Consider the following 19,797-nt stretch of genomic DNA (forward strand, 5'->3'; position numbering starts at 1 on the left):
ACAGAAAGATGGGTTTTATCTTGTAGGATGAAAACGTTGGAATAAATTCTGCCTCCTAAGAATACAATAACAGGTTAACTAATACAGGGGCACAGTTCGTACTCATAAAATTTCTAACATCATGCTGTAGGGAACAAATACGTGTAATTCATACCTCCAGCAGTGGTTGACAGTGACGTAGTTCCGCTTGTTGATGTTTCTAGAAACAAACCTTAGAGTTTGATAACGATGAAACACTTTATCAAAGTTACCAGAAAGTGCCGTAGATGTCAGAGATCAACTAATATTTATAGTTGCTAATATTTCATTCCGGTGTAATTGATTTTCTATTATGCATATGATAATTATAATTGATTGTATTCTTATCTTTAAAATCTTTTAAAGGGAATCGAGATTTTAGAAATCAGCAAAACAATTTGATAAACAATGAAAGTATACATGCCGCGAGAAAAACCAAGTTTCACAATAAGTAGCATTCCTCCCTGTAACGTTTACATTTACCAACTTTACGTCAGTAATGACCTGACACTTCAATGTATTAGATTTTTAGATAAAAACCACTGACCTCAAGACCATCAACTGAGAATAGACTCAAGTTAAAATTTTCATCACTCATGTCTTTAGATTTATCACAGATGTTTAAAAAAGGGGAAGATTTTTTAAAATGTTCAAATGCAAACATGTACTGAAAATTGTATTTGTTTATGAAAATTCTTTCAAAAGTTAGCCGGAGTTGAAATTTAGACTTACGTTGCAAGTCTATTGTCAGTTTTTGGTCTTCTAACTGGACAGAAAACGATGAAGTACAAGATAAAGATTAAAAAGTGAACATAATCAACAGTAACCAATATCATCAACCTTAAAAAGTTTAGAAAATTAAGAGTAGCTCAAATACGGACTCCTGGTCACATGGGAGGTGGGATCAGGAGCATGCCATTGAATGGACACAGCAGATGTGAGCCCTGTATCTTTATCAGTTATACAAAAAATTCCTAGTAAAATCCGTATGTAAAGAACAGTATAACAATTAGTATGAAAAGCGTACATAGTTAAGGACAGCATTCAATCTAATGGCAGGTCTGTATTTACAAATTAAATCACTATAACCATCATAGAATATGTGAAATGTTGACTTTAAACGAAACTGTTTAAACCCCTGTAACATAAACGTGTTTGTCGATTAAAACAAATTGTCATACACAGATCATATCCTTGTGTATGAAATCGTTTAAGAGACCTAAATATCATATTCAGGTGATATTAGGACATTGCCTAACAAAATGAAAAGTGGACGATAGAAAACCTAAAGTCATCCATTTTGTATCATAGTTTGAATCTTTCTTTTCAAATCTGCCTTGCAGATCTATGTTCAACAAAATATATCTGAAAATGTTTTAGTTTGCCGTTCCTATCTAAGTTCAATAAAATCTCCAAATATGAAAAATCTGCTGTGCCTTGTATTTCGGGTTCACTGGGATATATCGTTTCGACATGTGATAAAATGTCGTCGATTTTTCTTAAAGTCGAGTTAAAAGAAAACAGTGAGATATTTGTTCTCGTCATGTGAAAATATCTTTTCATAAATTATACAAAAACAGGTTACTACAGTATTTATTACGGTCGTTAACCTAGTTTTGTATAATTCATGCAAAGGTTTTCACAATTCGTGCTCATAAAAAATCAACATCATGCTGTAGAGAACACAGTTGTTCAATTCATACCTCCATCAGTGGTTGACAATGTTGTAGTTCTGCTTGTTGATGTTTCTAAAAACGAACCTTAGAGGTTAATATCAATGTAGGAATCTAACCGTAGAGACGGTGATTTTAGAGGTCGGTTAATTGTTGCATTATCAGTTGCTAATATTTCATTCCGGTGTAATTTGTTTCTGATTTTAAAGACTTTTTCTTATATTAGATGTTTTTATATGCATTTGATAATCATAATTGAATTTATCAATGATTATATTATTATCTTGAAAGGATTCAATTGGTAACGTACAATATGTCACTCTAAATTAGCTGTTCAAATGGAAAATACAGGTTTTACACTTCAATAAAACAATTTAATGGACAATGACAGTACACCTGTCACTAGAAAAACCAAAACATATCTCACAGTAAGTGTCATTCCCTCGTATAACATTTTTATTTATCAATGTTACGTCAGTAATGAAACTATATTTCTTCAATGTTTTCTATTTCTCGATAAATACAGTGACTTTCCAACTCGATAAAAACGACGTAGTACCAAAGATCAATAAAAAGTTAAGAAAATGAACAGTAAGCGATCCCAAAAGTCCTCTGAAGAATATAGAATTAAAAGTAGTTCAAGCAGGGCATCACAGATGGGATCAGGCGCCTGAAAAGTGTAAGCATGTCGCTAAATGGACACACCAGATGAGAGACCTGTATCTTGATCAGTTAAGTTGGGTTGATCCTCATGTGACTTATCAATATTAATGGTTAAAAGTGGAAAAACTATATTAATTTCCACTCAATATAGTTTAATCTAATCAATAATGAAAGAAAATGTGTATTTTGTATCATAGTTTGAATCTTTCTTTTCAAATCTGCCTTGCAGATCTATGTTCAATAAAATATATCTGAAAATGTTTTAGTTTGCCGTTCCTATCTAAGTTCAATAAAATCTCCAAATATGAAAAATCTGCTGTGCCTTGTATTTCGGGTTCACTGGGATATATCGTTTCGACATGTGATAAAATGTCGTCGATTTTTCTTAAAGTCGAGTTAAAAGAAAACAGTGAGATATTTGTTCTCGTCATGTGAAAATCTTTGCATAAATTATACAAAAACAGGTTACTACAGTATTTATTACGGTCGTTAACCTAGTTTTGTATAATTCATGCAAAGGTTTTCACAATTCGTGCTCATAAAAAATCAACATCATGCTGTAGAGAACACAGTTGTTCCAATTCATACCTCCATCAGTGGTTGACAATGTTGTAGTTCCGCTTGTTGATGATTTTATAAACGAACCTTGGAGTTTAATAATGATATAGGACTTTACCGAGTTACTAAGCAAATACTGTAGATCTGATAATTCTGGAGGCCAATTAATTTTTGCATCAATAGTTCCAATATTTCATTCTGGTGTAAATTCTTTTTTTTTTAACATTTGTTCTCCTATAAATCTTTTTTCTATCCATTTGATAATAATAGAAATTATAAATGATTATACATATATTCCGATTTTGAAGATATCAAATAAATCACGTAGAATTTATACCTCTCGAATGGTTAATCATTCGAATGGGAATAGCTGGTTTCAAATCTAAATAAAATCATTCATCGGACAATGACAGTGCACATCTTTAGATAATCAAGGGAGATTTTTTTTTTTTTAAAATTGTGATTCCCCCCATAAAGAGTGCGAAGTTAGGAGTTGATAAAGTATGGGCTTCTGGGCGCAACGGAAATGGGATGATGTGTCCAGTTGGTATAGGCATATCGTGGAAAGAACACAAGGGACGTGAGCGCTATATTTAGATCAGGTAAAGGGAGTAATATATGTGTAATCAAAACAGGTATGTAAAGAACCGTCTAACAATAAGTATGAAACGCATGGAATATGGAGAGCATTCAATCAAATGACAGGTGGGTATTTACAAATTATATCATTACCAGCACCATAAACTTTGTAAAATATTGACTTTAAAGGAGACTGTTGAAAACCCTGTGAAATCAACGTATATTTCAGTAGCCTGCTTAGATTGCAAAAGTGATGATACGAAGATCATGCTTTTGCGTATGAAATTAGTTAAGAGACCTAAATACCATATTTAGTTTTGTTAATAGATAAAATGTTGTCGATTATAACCAAAATAGTCGATTTAAAGAAAAACAGAAAGATGGGTTTTTTCTTGTAGGATGAAAACGTTGGAATAAATTCTGCCTCCTAAGAATACAATAACAGGTTAACAAATACAGGGGCACAGCTCGTACTCATAAAATTTCTAACATCATGCTGTAGGGAACAAATACGTGTAATTCATACCTCCAGCAGTGGTTGACAGTGACGTAGTTCCGCTTGTTGATGTTTCTAGAAACAAACCTTAGAGTTTGATAACGATGAAGCACTTTATCAAAGTTAACAGAAAGTGCCGTAGATGTCAGAGATCAACTAATACTTATAGTTGTTAATATTTCATTCCGGTGTAATTGATTTTCTATTATGCATATGATAATTATAATTGATTGTATCCTTATCTTTAAAATCTTTTAAAGGGAATCGAGATTTTAGAAATCAGCAAAACAATTTGATAAACAATGAAAGTATACATGTCGCTAGAAAAACCAAGTTTCACAATAAGTAGCATTCCTCCCTGTAACGTTTATATTTACCAACTTTACGTCAGTAATGACCTGACACTCAATGTATTAGATTTTTTAGATAAAAACCACTGACCTCAAGACCATCAACTGAGAATAGACTCAAGTTAAAATTTTGATCACTCATGTCTTTAGATTTATCACAGATGTTTAAAAAAGGGGAAGATTTTTTAAAATGTTCAAATGCAAACATGTACTGAAAATTGTATTTGTTTATGAAAATTCTTTCAAAAGTTAGCCGGAGTTGAAATTTAGACTTACGTTGCAAGTCTATTGTCAGTTTTTGGTCTTCTAACTGGACAGAAAACGATGAAGTACAAGATAAAGATTAAAAAGTGAACATAATCAACAGTAACCAATATCAACCAACCTTAAAAAGTTTAGAAAATTAAGAGTAGCTCAAATACGGACTCCTGGTCACATGGGAGGTGGGATCAGGAGCATGCCATTGAATGGACACAGCAGATGTGAGCCCTGTATCTTTATCAGTTATACAAAAAATCCCTAGTAAAATCCGTATGTAAAGAACGGTATAACAATTAGTATGAAAAGCGTACATAGTTAAGGACAGCATTCAATCTAATGGCAGGTCTGTATTTACAAATTAAATCACTATAACCATCATAGAATATGTGAAATGTTGACTTTAAACGAAACTGTTTAAACCCCTGTAACATAAACGTGTTTGTCGATTAAAACAAATTGTCATACACAGATCATATTCTTGTGTATGAAATCGTTTAAGAGACCTAAATATCATATTCAGGTGATATTAGGACATTGCCTAACAAAATGAAAAGTGGACGATAGAAAACCTAAAGTCATCCATTTTGTACCATAGTTTGAATCTTTCTTTTCAAATCTGCTTTGCAGATCTATGTTCAACAAAATATATCTGAAAATGTTTTAGTTTGCCTTTCCTATCTAAATTCAATAAAATCTCCAAATATGAAACATCTGCTGTGCCTTGTATTTCGGGTTCACTGGGATATATCGTTTCGACATGTGATAAAATGTCGTCGATTTTTCTTAAAGTCGAGTTAAAAGAAAACAGTGAGATATTTGTTCTCATCATGTGAAAATCTTTGCATAAATTATACAAAAACAGGTTACTACAGTATTTATTACGGTCGTTAACCTGGTTTTGTATAATTCATGCAAAGGTTTTCACAATTCGTGCTCATAAAAAAATCAACATCATGCTGTAGAGAACACAGTTGTTCAATTCATACCTCCATCAGTGGTTGACAATGTTGTAGTTCTGCTTGTTGATGTTTCTAAAAACGAACCTTAGAGGTTAATATCAATGTAGGAATCTAACCGCAGAGACGGTGATTTTAGAGGTCGGTTAATTGTTGCATTATCAGTTGCTAATATTTCATTCCGGTGTAATTTGTTTCTGATTTTAAAGACTTTTTCTTATATTAGATGTTTTTATATGCATTTGATAATCATAATTGAATTTATCAATGATTATATTATTATCTTGAAAGGATTCAATTGGTAACGTACAATATGTCACTCTAAATTAGCTGTTCAAATGGAAAATACAGGTTTTACACTTCAATAAAACAATTTAATGGACAATGACAGTACACCTGTCACTAGAAAAACCAAAACATATCTCACAGTATGTTTCATTCCCTCGTATAACATTTTTATTTATCAATGTTACGTCAGTAATGAAACTATATTTCTTCAATGTTTTCTATTTCTCGATAAATACAGTGACTTTCCAACTCGATAAAAACGATGTAGTACCAAAGATCAATAAAAAGTTAAGAAAATGAACAGTAAGCGATCCCAAAAGTCCTCTGAAGAATATAGAATTAAAAGTAGTTCAAGCAGGGCATCACAGATGGGATCAGGCGCCTGAAAAGTGTAAGCATGTCGCTAAATGGACACACCAGATGAGAGACCTGTATCTTGATCAGTTAAGTTGGGTTGATCCTCATGTGACTTATCAATATTAATGGTTAAAAGTGGAAAAACTATATTAATATCCACTCAATATAGTTTAATCTAATCAATAACGAAAGAAAATGTGTATGTTGCCACCCTTTTAAAGATGTCAGACATACAAAAACAGAAGTATACATTAACATAAAAAAATCACGCATTTTCGTTAAAAAGAATGATGAAAATTAATAAAAACTTGTTGAAATGACAAATTTTAAATGTCAACAGTTTAAGAAGTCTGATAATTGATAGATATATACAAATTAATTGTGGATATCTGCGTTCAATAAAATCTCCAAATATGAATCAAATATGAAATATCTGTTGCGTCTTTTATTTCGAGTACATTGCGACTTTTCTAACCGATGAGTGGTTGGAAATAAGTATTATTAACACATAAAAGGTCGTCGATGTTTCTTAATGTCGAATTAAAAGAAAACAACAAACCAAATTTTGTGAGGTGAAAGCTTTGGAACTAACTCTGTCTCATTTGAATTCAAAAATAGGTTAACTATTAAAGGGACACAATCCATGCCAATAGAAATTCCAACACCATGCTATATAGAAAACAGACGTGTAATTCATACCTCCAGCAGTGGTTGACAGTGACGTAGTTCCGCTTGTTGATGTTTCTATAAACGAACCTTAGAACTTAGTAACATTCGAGTTGAACAAGTTAGCAAGAAATACTGTAGAGCTGGAAAGTTTAGAGGTCAACTAATTTTTGCATTATTAGTTGTCAATATTTCATTCTGGCGTAATTTCTTTTTCATAAGAAAGACTTCCCTTCTATCGATTTTTTGATATGTATTTGATAATTGTAATTGAAATCGTAAATGATTACATTCTCGTGTTTAAATGATTAAGTTGATAGCGTAGAAAATGTCATTCTCCAACATCACAAGTTATCCAACATCATGCTGTATAGAACATGCTTGCATTTCATACTTCTATCAATGCAATTTAACATGGATTTCATACCTTCTGTAGTGGTCGACTGTGACGTGGGTTCATTTGTTGTTGTTTCTAGAAATACATCTTCAGATATGAATGCTCTAAATGAAGATTTAGTTTGAATTTCGTTGTTTGTTTTCTAATTTTGACAATTGCTACTTTTGAAACGATAATAAAATGGCCAGATAGAGCTAAGATAGTATATACTGTAACCCGCCCCCATCCGAATAAAACTCAACCCCACGATTTGCAATATTCAGCCGCACAGGGTGAGTTGGCTTCTTACTCGTTGATTTTGTGAATAATCTACACCAATCGCAGTCCAAGATCGCATAAGTTATTTAAGTACGATGTGAGATACAGTCACAGTTGTCATCCAATCTCGAACGTAGAGCTTTATTTATGGTACTCTTACATGTAGGTATCAATTAACAAATAATAAATCACAGAAACTGTCAATATCGAAAACCATTAACAATCACAAGGGTGATGATCGGTATCTCGTATTATGGATTACAACTGCTGATAAAATCAACAAATCTAATCTCAGATCGTTATATATGAATATGATAGCGGTGTGAAATCTCAATTCCTTGACTAATATGCAAATAAAATATGATACAAAAATGGTAGTCATGCATCTCCAGTAGTTTTTTTTTTAATTCATACCATGCATACCATTAATGCCAGCCACGCTTATTTTGTCCGGGAGTACCTACCCTATCTCCAACCGTGACTGTATGGTTATCGAAACCCTCCATTTTCATGAAATGAAATAATCATGAAAGGTGAAGATAACGAACAGTGATCAAACTCATAAATGCCATAAGCAATACAAAATAGATAGTTGGGCAAACACGGACCCCTGGACACACCAGAGGTGGGATCAGGTGCCTAGGAGGAGTTTATTGTTAAATCATGACAACGATAAGAGATTTCGATATTCTAATGGCTGGTGCAGTTAAACAAATAACTGTTGTTCCGTTACGACCTATGCGATTGTCTCCGAGTGTGTTTTTCTTCATTAAAACGCTATGGGAGTTCCTAGACTGGTTAAAATTAGGAATGTCAATTGTTCTCGGATACCCTAGTCGAATACTCGTAGTCTTTAGTAAAGCGATAGTTGAGTACTCGTTAAAACGAACCCTGGACAATCCAAGTTAGTTCTGCGTAATATTAGTATAGCAATTTTAGATTCCAATACTTGGATACATAAACCATAATACATCTGAGAATCTACATGTTTATGCAACATTCAATTTGTATGGGACATGCATTAATCAATGATGTTTTATTTAGGTCCGTGGATATGCAAAATAAGGAACCAAAAACAAAACCAAAATCCAACAAGAAAACAAACAAAAACAACCCTTCACCAGCATTTTTAACAATGTAAAGCAATCATAAATTCACAATATTTTATGACAATTTATCAGAAAGTAATCAAGGGTTTTAATTGTGTCATGTTATTGTGTTGAACAATGACACAAGTATAAAGATCAAGCATTGGGATCAGAGGACAAGACAAGGAGGGATTGATAGGAGTGAATTATCATATAGATGCGTTTTAGCAGAAAGGAAGCTAATATATTTTTGCGTATTCGCTATCCTTAGGTTAGTTTGCCTGCTTATAGAAGGGTAGTATTGGTTCAAAGACACTTATCAAGAGTGCTACTTTCTGTAGTACCTCCATCAGGAGTGAATGTTGGAGCTAACATAAAAGAATGTCCATTTACATTGATAGAATCATTCTGACCATTAATTCACAATATTGAATTGAAGATCTATTTGGCCTGCCAAATAAAATTGTTTACAGTCTCCAGTTTTCTTCTCTTTTTTGCCATAATATTTCTCTTTACAACTCGGTAATAACAGCATAATATATCACTGTTTTTATTTATACTGATCAAGAACTGCGTTAATGTGCTCATATATTTCTATAATGTAAATTACTTGTACATGAATGTGCAGACGAAGTACATTGGAAGAAAACCAGGTACGCATGAGCCATATTATTCACCTACTCTCCTGATTCCCTTAACATTCGAAAGATATGCTTATGAGTTGTTCCAACTAAACCAATATCTATTACTGGATAATCCAAATGTGAAGATAACGAACAGTGATCAATCTCAAACCTCCTATAAAGAATACAAAATTCAAGAGTAAGGCAAAGACGGACCCCTGGACATACCAGAGGTGGGATCAGGTGTTTAGGTGGAATAAGCATCTCCTGTTGCCCGTTTCCCTGTCTAGGTAAACACATAAATATACTGAATGTAAAACTTATACGGTACCAATTTTGATGCACCAGATGCGCATTTCGACAAATAATGTCTCTTCAGTGATGCTCAACCGAAATGTTTGAAATCCGAAATAACTATGAAGTTTTAGAGCTAAATATAGCCAAAAACAGCGTGCCAAAAAAGTGGAGCCAAATTCGTCAAAGGATAAGAGCTATGCATGAGGGAGATAATCCTTAATTTTGAAATGAATTTCTAAATTTTATAACAGCAATTAAATATACATCCGTATTTTCAAGCTAGTAACGAAGTACTTAGCTACTGGGCTGTAGAGACCCTCGGGACTAACAGTCCACCAGCAGAGGCCTCGACCCAGGGGTCTATCATTCATACTTTGCCATCCGATTTTTTTTAAACACGATTCCTGCAGGAAGTCTATAGACAACTACCATAGGTTTGCATTGTTCGAACAAAATCAAAATTTGCTAACGTTATTCTGTATGATAATATACTGTAGACGTTTTGTTCCTGAATTTTTCTTCATTAACTTCCATTTTCAATGAATCATATTTTGAACCAAACTGCTGTCGAAGCTTTCAAAAGATTGTTCCTGTTTACTTTCAATTCCCACCGTATTGATAATTCATTCACTCTAAATGTTAAGTATTTTGGAATATTTATAGGTTATAGATTTTGTATGGGAAAATATGACGACCGAGTTTTTTGGCGTGTAGACGGACCGAGTTTGCGAGGTCCGTCCACGACAAAAAACGAAGTCGTCATGTTTCCCATACAAAGTCTATAACCTTTTTATTATATACTTTCAATTTCATTTAGAAACTAACAATAATTTTATTTTTAACAATTTCTTTATTGGTTTAAATGAGTAAAAGACGAAAAACACGAAAAAATGGAAAATTAACGGCGTAGAAATTTGATTGTGACGTAATGTTAGCGGGCCGGAATGTTTCCGGGCATATATCGTGTGATATATGCTCGCAAACTTTTAAAGAAAAAAGAAGAGATGAAATTGAAAGTATATAATAAACATGTTTTCACATTTAGTTCTATCATTCCTGATAGCAAGAATTTAAATGCTTTTTTATTTAATCTTCAGCAACATTTTGTATCCCTTCTGTGGTCGTTTTAGGATCCTTTTTATATATACATATGGGTTCTTAGTCGGTATTGATCGGAATATACGTTCTAAAAGGATGCTTGTCTATAATGTTGACAAAAGATGAACTAAAACATATACAAGTATGGCCACTCACCCACACGTTTGCCTGATTTACCCCAGATTAAGTAAAAACACATGCATAAATGATAAAGTTAATTTGCTTTCGTTAGATTAGAGATGTTTGTTAATGCATTGACACTTACCAATGGTGCTACTTTCTGTAGTAGCGTCACTAGATGTGGTAGACTCCGCTGACATGAAAAATATTTCATTACATTTCTAAGACTTACAGTGTACCAATGATTTTGATAATATCTAAAATCTGGCAAAAGAAATGATAAATTATATTCTGACAGTGTTGCATTAGCAATACATTTCCCCTACCGGCACTATAATTATAAAAAAAACAATCTAGAAAATTCGGAACGCCATCTTATGTTTACAAATATCGAATTAGTTCATGCATTTGACATATGTAGTTTTTATCAGGTATGGAATAATATTATTCAGAACTCTATAATTTTGAATTCAATTCATAAACATGTAATATACATTGTATATCCTTAATTCCAAATGTCATGTCTAAATCTGGATTTGATAACTATAATGATAAAAACAACCAAGGAAATTCGGAACTCAGTTATCGTGCGACGTACCGTTTTTTCCATGAAGTTAAAAAAAAGCATCAAATCTGGGTCATCTTTATTGCAAAATAAGTGGGGGGAATAATTTTGCATATACTGAGTATTCAACACTAAATAACACACGATATAACATTCATATTGGCATTTTGTTGACTGATAAAGGACATCTGAACCCTGTTCGTTACACTAATTACATGTACCATCGATTGTTTGAATACCTGCGATTTTAGTCGGATTGCGGGAATGCTGTAAATTGAGCGTACTGCGGACTGATCAGACACCGCTCACATACTACGGAAATAATACTTGCGTAGTTAATTAACATATTTGATCTATATAATTTTTATGTATATGTTCTTTTTGTGATTACTGATCTGGAAATGTAAAATCAATGAAGTGATTATTTACACTGTCAATGACCTCGTTTCGTCGACTGATTCAGATGTCCAACTTTTATATTTACATGCGATTTAATGGTTCGGTATATGAAAAATTCATAAATTCTACAAATAATTTTGATTTGTATGCACTTTATATTTTAATGCAATTAAATATAATCACAAGACGATATTCAATTTTTCATACAGAAATTGGGGATGGGGTAGAGGTGGGTTGAAATTGAAATTAGAAATCCTTTCTTTTGATCTAAATCCCTAAATAACACTGACCAAAATGATGCAAAGATGAAATATCTTCATCAAAAAAGTTAATATACTAAAGCTAGACTATGTTAATGGCAAGGAAAAATATATCATCATGGCTTACCGTCCACAGGTATCACATTGGCGTAAAATCCTGTTTTGGTCTGCTGGTCATCGCTGAGGAACTTGACAGTCAGAGCAGATCCAGTGGATATATAAATGGTTGTAGGGACGGTATCACCACATACTTTGGCAATAAGAGGGGAGCTAGTTGAACTCCCTGTTTAACACACAAATATGGTTTAGATAAACAACATAATTCTCGTAAAGAAAATTAAATAAATCGCATGAATGTATTTAGTTGCTGTACGAAGACCATAATGAATATGCCTAATGATATATATCTTTATAATGAATATTCGATATTTTAAGCAAGTTTTTACCGTTATAGAGTTCTACATAATCATAACAGATCCCGCTATCTAGTTCCACATTTAGGTAAACAAATTCCAATCTAACAGTGCCGCCGCTGTAGGTATACGTATATGTACAGATGTGGCTTCTGAAAAACAGAAGATCACAATTAAACCCAGAGTTGATACAAATTCCGAAGAATAAGACAGTCATGGTGAAGTTTTAATTGAACCGATTTTTATATCCACCCAATTCTTTATCAATCTGGATAATGTCAGCAAGGATTTTGGAACATCAGTCAGCGTTCTTGCAAATATGCATTGATTTTGTTACTTGGAGCTCTTTGTTTTTCAAATTCATTCATCATGACCTCCATAACATGTCTTTACATCTAAAAAATTCACCCCATGAGCCATAACTTCAACTACTAATGTATGAGTGGAGTTTGATACACGTATCATTACATGTTTCCCATGGACGTAATCGCAAATCAAACTAAAACATAGAACAACAGATCCCTGACTTAGAAATGATAACCTGATGACTGGTTTAACAAGTAATGACTAGAATACAATTTCCTGAGATGGATGTTGTGCAGGACTACTCTGAATCTAGAAGGATACATTGATCGATGCAAAATTTGAAAAAAAGCTGTACGAAGTAGGTGGTGGCAGAATGAAATTTTTACCCTGCCATATCTTTAATGAACTAGAAAACTGAAAAATCAGAAAGGGTTGTGATTAATTTGATAATTATAATCAAAGAGTGTCTTATAAAGTCTATCTTAAATATAATGCATAAAATGCATGGAAATATTCCCAAGGAAACTTAATTAATCGCGAGCTGTTGGCGAACGGACAGACAGACGGACGATAGGAGTCAGAGCATTACCTTTAATTCTATGCAAATCTTTTCAAATAATCTCAAGTTATTGCATGGCATATAGAGTTCTATCATTTTATTGATATCAAACAATGCCAAGTCACAACTCTGAAGAGACAAAGCAGAACAAAAACATCTGAAAATCAAAAGAGGTTTTCTTCCTCTGCCTTATCCAACTTTATATATGTGTGCTAACAGACGGAGGTACTTATCACTTTAAGGTATCTGACAATGAGGGAGTCCTAATCACGATTACATGGACAGGTACATACTAGTATGAAAGGTGAAGATAATGAACAATAATCGATCTCATAACTCCCATAAGCAATATGAAATAGGGAGTTGGGCAAACACGGACCCCTAGACACACCAGAGGTGGGATCAGACAAACACGGACCCCTAGACACACCAGAGGTGGGATCAGACAAACACGGACTCCTAGACATACCAGAGGTGGGACCAGGTGTCCAGGAGAAGCAAGAATCCATCGTCGACCGGTCAAACCCGCCGTGATCCCCATATCTTATAACACAAACGGAGTCATTCATAGTCAAAATCAGTATACCAAGAATGGCCTAACAATCGGTATGAAACACATAAGACAGCATTTGACCCAATGAGTATAATTCTCCAAAAGATACCTGTGTCGTTTGCAATGGCATGATAAATCATGGAATTTATCAAATGTTCCAGCACAATATATATACATTCGCACTAAACTAGAATATATTTGCAGTCATTGTGACGTTTAGATCAAATATATTGGACAGTTGGGGGTCGGGGGGGGGGGGGCGCCATGATTTGCATTAAGAGAACGCTTTTTTGGTTTTTACAGAGAATGATTTGAAACTGAAAGGTTGTGAAGAAAGTAATCTAAAATTATACTTGGCGAGGGAACAATCCATGTCACCATCCACGCTATACGTCATCGGTTTGAAGTGACGTTGGGGTATCAAATCTTGAATTCTAATAAGATACCTCACTGCATCAGTACCATGCCTAGGTCAATTATTCGACACTTCACATACAACTACGTAGTGTCTATATGTGTGAACAGTCAATCATTGAGAGAATGTGTAGAATTATGTAGAATTCTTAGAGATACCTCAAGAGCTGATTCTGTGATACTGAATTTGTCATGAGTTTACCCAATACCAAAAAAACAGCGTAAATCAGTTAAATTCATGCATTGATATAAAGGCACCCAAGACGAGCAAGAAACCGATGTGCATGTACGTGTTGATGATATATGTTTTTGTTCTAATTAGTGTGCAAACATATTGATTGGATGATTGATGGTATATTGTTTAACGTCCCTCTCGAGAATTTTTCACTAATATGGAAACGTCAACATTGCTGGTGAAGGGCTGCAAATCTAGGTCTATGCTCGGCGCTTACGGCCCTCGGACATAAGGAAGTGACGCTTCTTAAAAGCTTTCCCAACGTACATTATGTAGAACAATGCTAGTATTACAAACCTGGAATTGACCAATAATAAATACTACTCACACTGGATAATTGGCGGGAAATTGTGGTGACGTCAATGCCGTTTGAGCTGTAAGTGTCACAGCATTGTTTGTTCCGTTAGTAGCACAGCTTGCTGGAAAAATGTATAAAATTCTACTTCAAGACTCTTTAAAATGTAACATAAATATATATCAACAATTATACACGTACTTGCTCCAAACACATGACAGATTCTAATATCTCCTTCACGTTACAGATGTTTTATATCTATCATGTGTAAAAATTTTACTTCAAATTACAGGTAGCACTCAACTGAGAAAACCTTGCATAGTATGGATAATGGCATTGGTCATATTGGCGGGACACAAATTTGGCGGATTTGGGACTACACGGTATACCACTGGTTTTATTAAAAAAAAATATGGGTGAACTCGTTTTTATTTATTTATAGAATGAATATGTAAATTGATTTACTTGCATACAGCGATTTGGATTTTGGTGAATCATTTGAAATCGCCAAAATAGGCCAAAGCTTATACCCCACTTAAAAAGGTTACATTTGTATATGGTCAAAGTATCGTACATTGTGTAAGGTTGGTTGGTTGAATATTGTTTAACGTCCCGCTCGAGATTTTTTCACTATAATGGAGACGTCACCATTGCTGGTGAAGGGCTGCAAAATTTAGGCCTATGCTCGGCGTGTATGGCCTTTGAGTAGGGAGGGGTCTTTATCGTGCCACATCTGCTGTGACACTGGGCCTCGGATTGTACTATCTCTTCCGAAGGACCGCCCCATTTAGTCACCTCTAACAACAAGCAAGGGATACTGAGGACCTCTCCGAACCTGGATCCCCACAGAACCATTGTGTAAGGGGAAAATCTTAAATATATGATGCTATTATAGGGTTGAAAACACTACAGTATACATATTAAGTAAAGGTTAATACTGTGGATATGTGAAACGTTAATTTACTGTTTCATGTTTCTGTTACTGTTTACTGTTTCATTTACACAAATGTATTATGAACTATTTACAGGTGTGCGACTTCCCCGGAAGACTGGCTATATAGTGAGATACCCCCCCCCCCCCCAAAGGGAATTGATGATCGAAATTTGAATGAAAAAACCACATAAATATTTATGACATCTTCTGTTGTGGACGAGCATTTCCGGTTATGTTTTACCCTATAATCTCAGTGTCTCCTTAATTGAATGCAATCCCTGAAAGTTTCATGTATCTACCCAAAAGCCTTCTATACAAAAGCGGGTGGACAATAAAGTGGTGCGGACCTCCATTTAAAACCCGACTGTATCTATTAAAAGCTCTAGGATATTTCTTCTGGGGCAGGGTGTTCAGACTCCAGAGCAGGGTCAAATGGTTTCAATCAGTATCAAAGTATTGATTAATTAATATTTTAATATTTTGAATATCTTCTGAAAGACCTGAAAGCTATATGTATGTATGTATGTATGTGCATGTATGTCTGTACATGCATGTATGTATGTACATGTATGTATGTATGTATATGACCAACGACACGAATAGCATTCAATTGTCAAATTTTCGAAACGACCCGCTCCTTCTTCAGGACGATCGAATATTTACATAGATATATATGAAATGAAAAAGATGAAAGAAACTAGAACTAAAACTTAACTACAAGGAACTGACCAAAAAACCCACAGGGCGTCTACATTTTGAGAATCGTCACATTTTTCACAGAGATTAAAACACGTCCATTCTTGGCGAGAGTCCAAACTGAACTAGACTACTTAGCTGGTACGCGACATGCTGTAAGTAGGAACGGGTCGATTCAGAGACATTCTATTGAATCGTGGGTCAAGCTCCCAGAACATGTTCTCAAGTTCAAACTTCATGTTCAAATGCGAACTTTACCTAAATATTAGTGGCAAGACCATGGGCAGTAAAAGGCATGTCAACATTTTATGGGAATATTTGAATGTAACCTACTACTGTGGGTAGCTAGTTGGTTGCAATTCATTGACGACATTGGGATGAAATGAGTAGAAAATCTTTATCAATGTATTTCATGCTTCCATTAAGTTCAATGTTGACATTTCCACATCCAGCAATATCTTTTTAGACATCACGTTTAAGATTGTTGATGGAAATGTCGAGTTCATTCTCAATACCAAACCTACTGACTCTCATATATACATCATGCCGTCAAACTGTCATCGCCCCCATATATTCAAAGTAGTACTACAAATGTAGCTACCGGAGTCCATCGCATCTGCTCCACTCCTGCATTTTATCAAGAACAGAGCACCCATTTGAAAAAAACCCAACAATTTTGTAAGAGAAGCTAGGAAGCCCCATAGTGAAAGCAGCTATTGATGGGATGTCAAAACACGATGGACAATCCCTATTGCAATAGAAAGACAAATCAGTATGTGACAGAGTTCCCTACGTGACACCCTTCGTGAAAGACCTTAACAAAACTCTTAAGAAGCATATCCCCATTCTTCATATCAACCAAAGAATGACCGTGGTCTTCAAAGAGCCTCCTATGGCTGCTTTAAAACGTTCCAGAAATCTTAAATACATGGTGTTACAAACCAAATTGGAAAAGTCTTTGTCCAATGGAGGATATAAAAAATCTTTTTGATAGCGGATACTTGATATTCAAACACAGCGCGAGCACAGACAATTTTAAGATTCCTGTCACAACCGATCCCATCGAATTCTTCGGGACACATTCTGTCGCACGGACAACTACAACTATCTCATTTAGGTGAAATTGGAGACCCACGCAGAGGGATCAATACCCCCCTCCCGCCGTGTTCCATTGAAAATAAAATTATCAAAGAAACCATCGTCGAGCATTTTAATGTCACCGGACACAATCGGGAAGGTATGATAGTAGTGGTTATTGAACATAACATAAACATGTACCGACGAATTCATATCGTCCATAAAGAAAAGAACATGAAAGACCATTTTCTTTCCAAGCTTGTGTATAGATTTGACACCACGAAAAAAAGTGTGTTTACAATATATTCTTTATCTTACATTCATCCTTTCCAACTACGACAGATACATTAAATCCTGTTTCATGTGTCGTGGTTGTTCCATCCGTCACAAATTTCACAAAGAAGCTATTTCCGGTGGTAGTTTCCGCCGCTTTTGAGGCGCCACATGGGGCGGAACAACACACAGAAGACCCAATAGCAGAAGCACTGTCAGAAGTACCTGCAATGTATGAAAGTTGAAGATAACGAACAGTGATCAATCTCATACATGCAAATCCTATAAGCAATACAAAATAGAGAGTTTACCAAAGGTGGGATCAGGTGCCTAGGAGGAGTTACAAGATATGAACAAAAGATACACGTATTACGTGACGATTTTCTAATGTAATGTTCATTGTCACTAGTTATTATGACCGTACTACATATTGGTATTATACAACTACTGACATTTTTAGGTCAATACATGTACAATCTAATTAAAATCAGATCCTAGGATACGCTCACAATCGCTATACTTACGCAGAGTATACGGCGCGGATCTAAGAAGTCTGATTTTAATTAGATTGATACATGTACGATGCTTTAGTTACCTGAGAAGTACAACATTCACAGAGCCCGAAAGATACCTGATTTACGATAAACTTTGTTATTATATACTTTCAATTTCATCTCTTCTGTTTTCTTTAAAATTTTGCGGGCATATATCACACGATATATGCCCGGAAACATTCCGGCCCGCAAACATTACGTCGCAATCAAATTTCTACGCCGTTAATTTTCAAATTTTTCGTGTTTTTCATCTTTTACTCAGTTAAACCGATAAAGTTATTGTTAAAAATAAAATTATTGTTAGTTTCTAAATGAAATTGAAAGTATATAATAAAAAGGTTATATACTTTGTATGGGAAATATGACGACCTCGTTTTTTGTCGCGAACGGACCTCGCAAGCTCGGTCCGTTTACGCGCCAAAAAACTCGGTCGTCATATTTTCCCATACAAAGTCTATAACCTATAAATATCGCCCGAAGAATACCTGATTTATTAAATCATATAATAAACCTTAATATTAGGAATACCTACAATGATTTGGAATGATTGATTGCATCTTGTTTATCGTCTCTCTCGAAAGATTTTCACTCATATGGAGACGTCACCAAGACTGGTGAAGGGCTTCAAATTTAGGTCTTTGTTTAGCACTTACGGCCATTGAGCAGTGATGGTTCTTTATTGTGTCAAACCTGCTGTGACACGGGACATCCGTTTAAAGATCATATCCGAAGACCCGTGACATTCACACCTCATACCGAGCGTTTGGCGATGGAACTGTCACTACCTGTTTGAAAGACTTAGGTTTGTTGCGGTCGGGATTCGAATCCCGGCCTTCCACATGCGGGGCGAACGCTCTAACATCTAGATCACCGCGGCGGTACGATGATTTGGAACAACCTTTAATGATACATTCCCACTTATGATGATAGCGGTTTTTTTACTTTGCGATATTGACAATCAGATTGTGTTATTTGGTATTGTGATTGGTGTGCAACTTAAACGCTTGATTAAACCTTTGTATCGTTAAGGGTTGCGATAGCCCAACAGCATTTATTTGTACATTAATCGTTGCAACTTAAGTGTTTAATGCCACCTAATTGTATCACCAATCATTATCATCTTCCAAGGAAGACGGTATACATAGTTGAAGTATTTTACAGTCTTCGGACAATGCACATCCTCTTCTTTTTGATTGATATAAAATACATGATACGAAAATTCTAATTGATTTCATTGGTTGAAATTCTGTTTCACGCAAGGGAGATAATAGCTGGTGATCTAATTTAGGTACGACTAAGCAATTTCACAATATTTTCAAACTTACATGTAGTAACGAAAGAAAAAGAAGATATGAAAATTGCAATGTACTTTTATCTTATTCATAGCAACTATGAGAAACATCTTTATAATTCAATAGATGACAGAAATGGTCATTTTGCACGCAAACTTTAAAATTCTTCACGAGAAAAATGAGACAATTCTAAGTTATATTGTATTTTTTGTTTCTTGTTGTATGG

General features: G+C 34.6%; 1 protein-coding gene across 44 annotated transcripts in view; it reads right to left on the minus strand.

Moving 5' to 3' along the window:
- The window catches only part of LOC125665927 (mucin-22-like), a 122,368-nt gene that overhangs the window by 32,023 nt on the left and 70,548 nt on the right, over nt 1-19,797 (minus strand). For 34 of the 44 annotated variants that reach the window (XM_056151158.1, XM_056151157.1, XM_056151150.1 and 31 more), the window contains exons 5-15: nt 17,771-17,950; nt 14,779-14,869; nt 12,417-12,535; nt 12,098-12,253; nt 10,892-10,939; nt 7,293-7,337; nt 6,899-6,943; nt 5,585-5,629; nt 4,018-4,062; nt 1,722-1,766; nt 155-199 (exon numbers count right to left, since the gene is read on the minus strand). In XM_056151158.1, the coding sequence (XP_056007133.1) occupies nt 155-199; nt 1,722-1,766; nt 4,018-4,062; nt 5,585-5,629; nt 6,899-6,943; nt 7,293-7,337; nt 10,892-10,939; nt 12,098-12,253; nt 12,417-12,535; nt 14,779-14,869; nt 17,771-17,950 (864 nt within the window). The remainder of the gene's footprint in view (nt 1-154; nt 200-1,721; nt 1,767-4,017; nt 4,063-5,584; nt 5,630-6,898; nt 6,944-7,292; nt 7,338-10,891; nt 10,940-12,097; nt 12,254-12,416; nt 12,536-14,778; nt 14,870-17,770; nt 17,951-19,797) is intronic. The other 10 variants (XM_056151186.1, XM_056151187.1, XM_056151183.1 and 7 more) reach the window with 4 other exon arrangements.

This window comes from Ostrea edulis, chromosome 10, assembly GCF_947568905.1.
Source record: "Ostrea edulis chromosome 10, xbOstEdul1.1, whole genome shotgun sequence".
In the NCBI taxonomy this organism is placed as follows: Eukaryota; Metazoa; Mollusca; class Bivalvia; order Ostreida; family Ostreidae; genus Ostrea; species Ostrea edulis.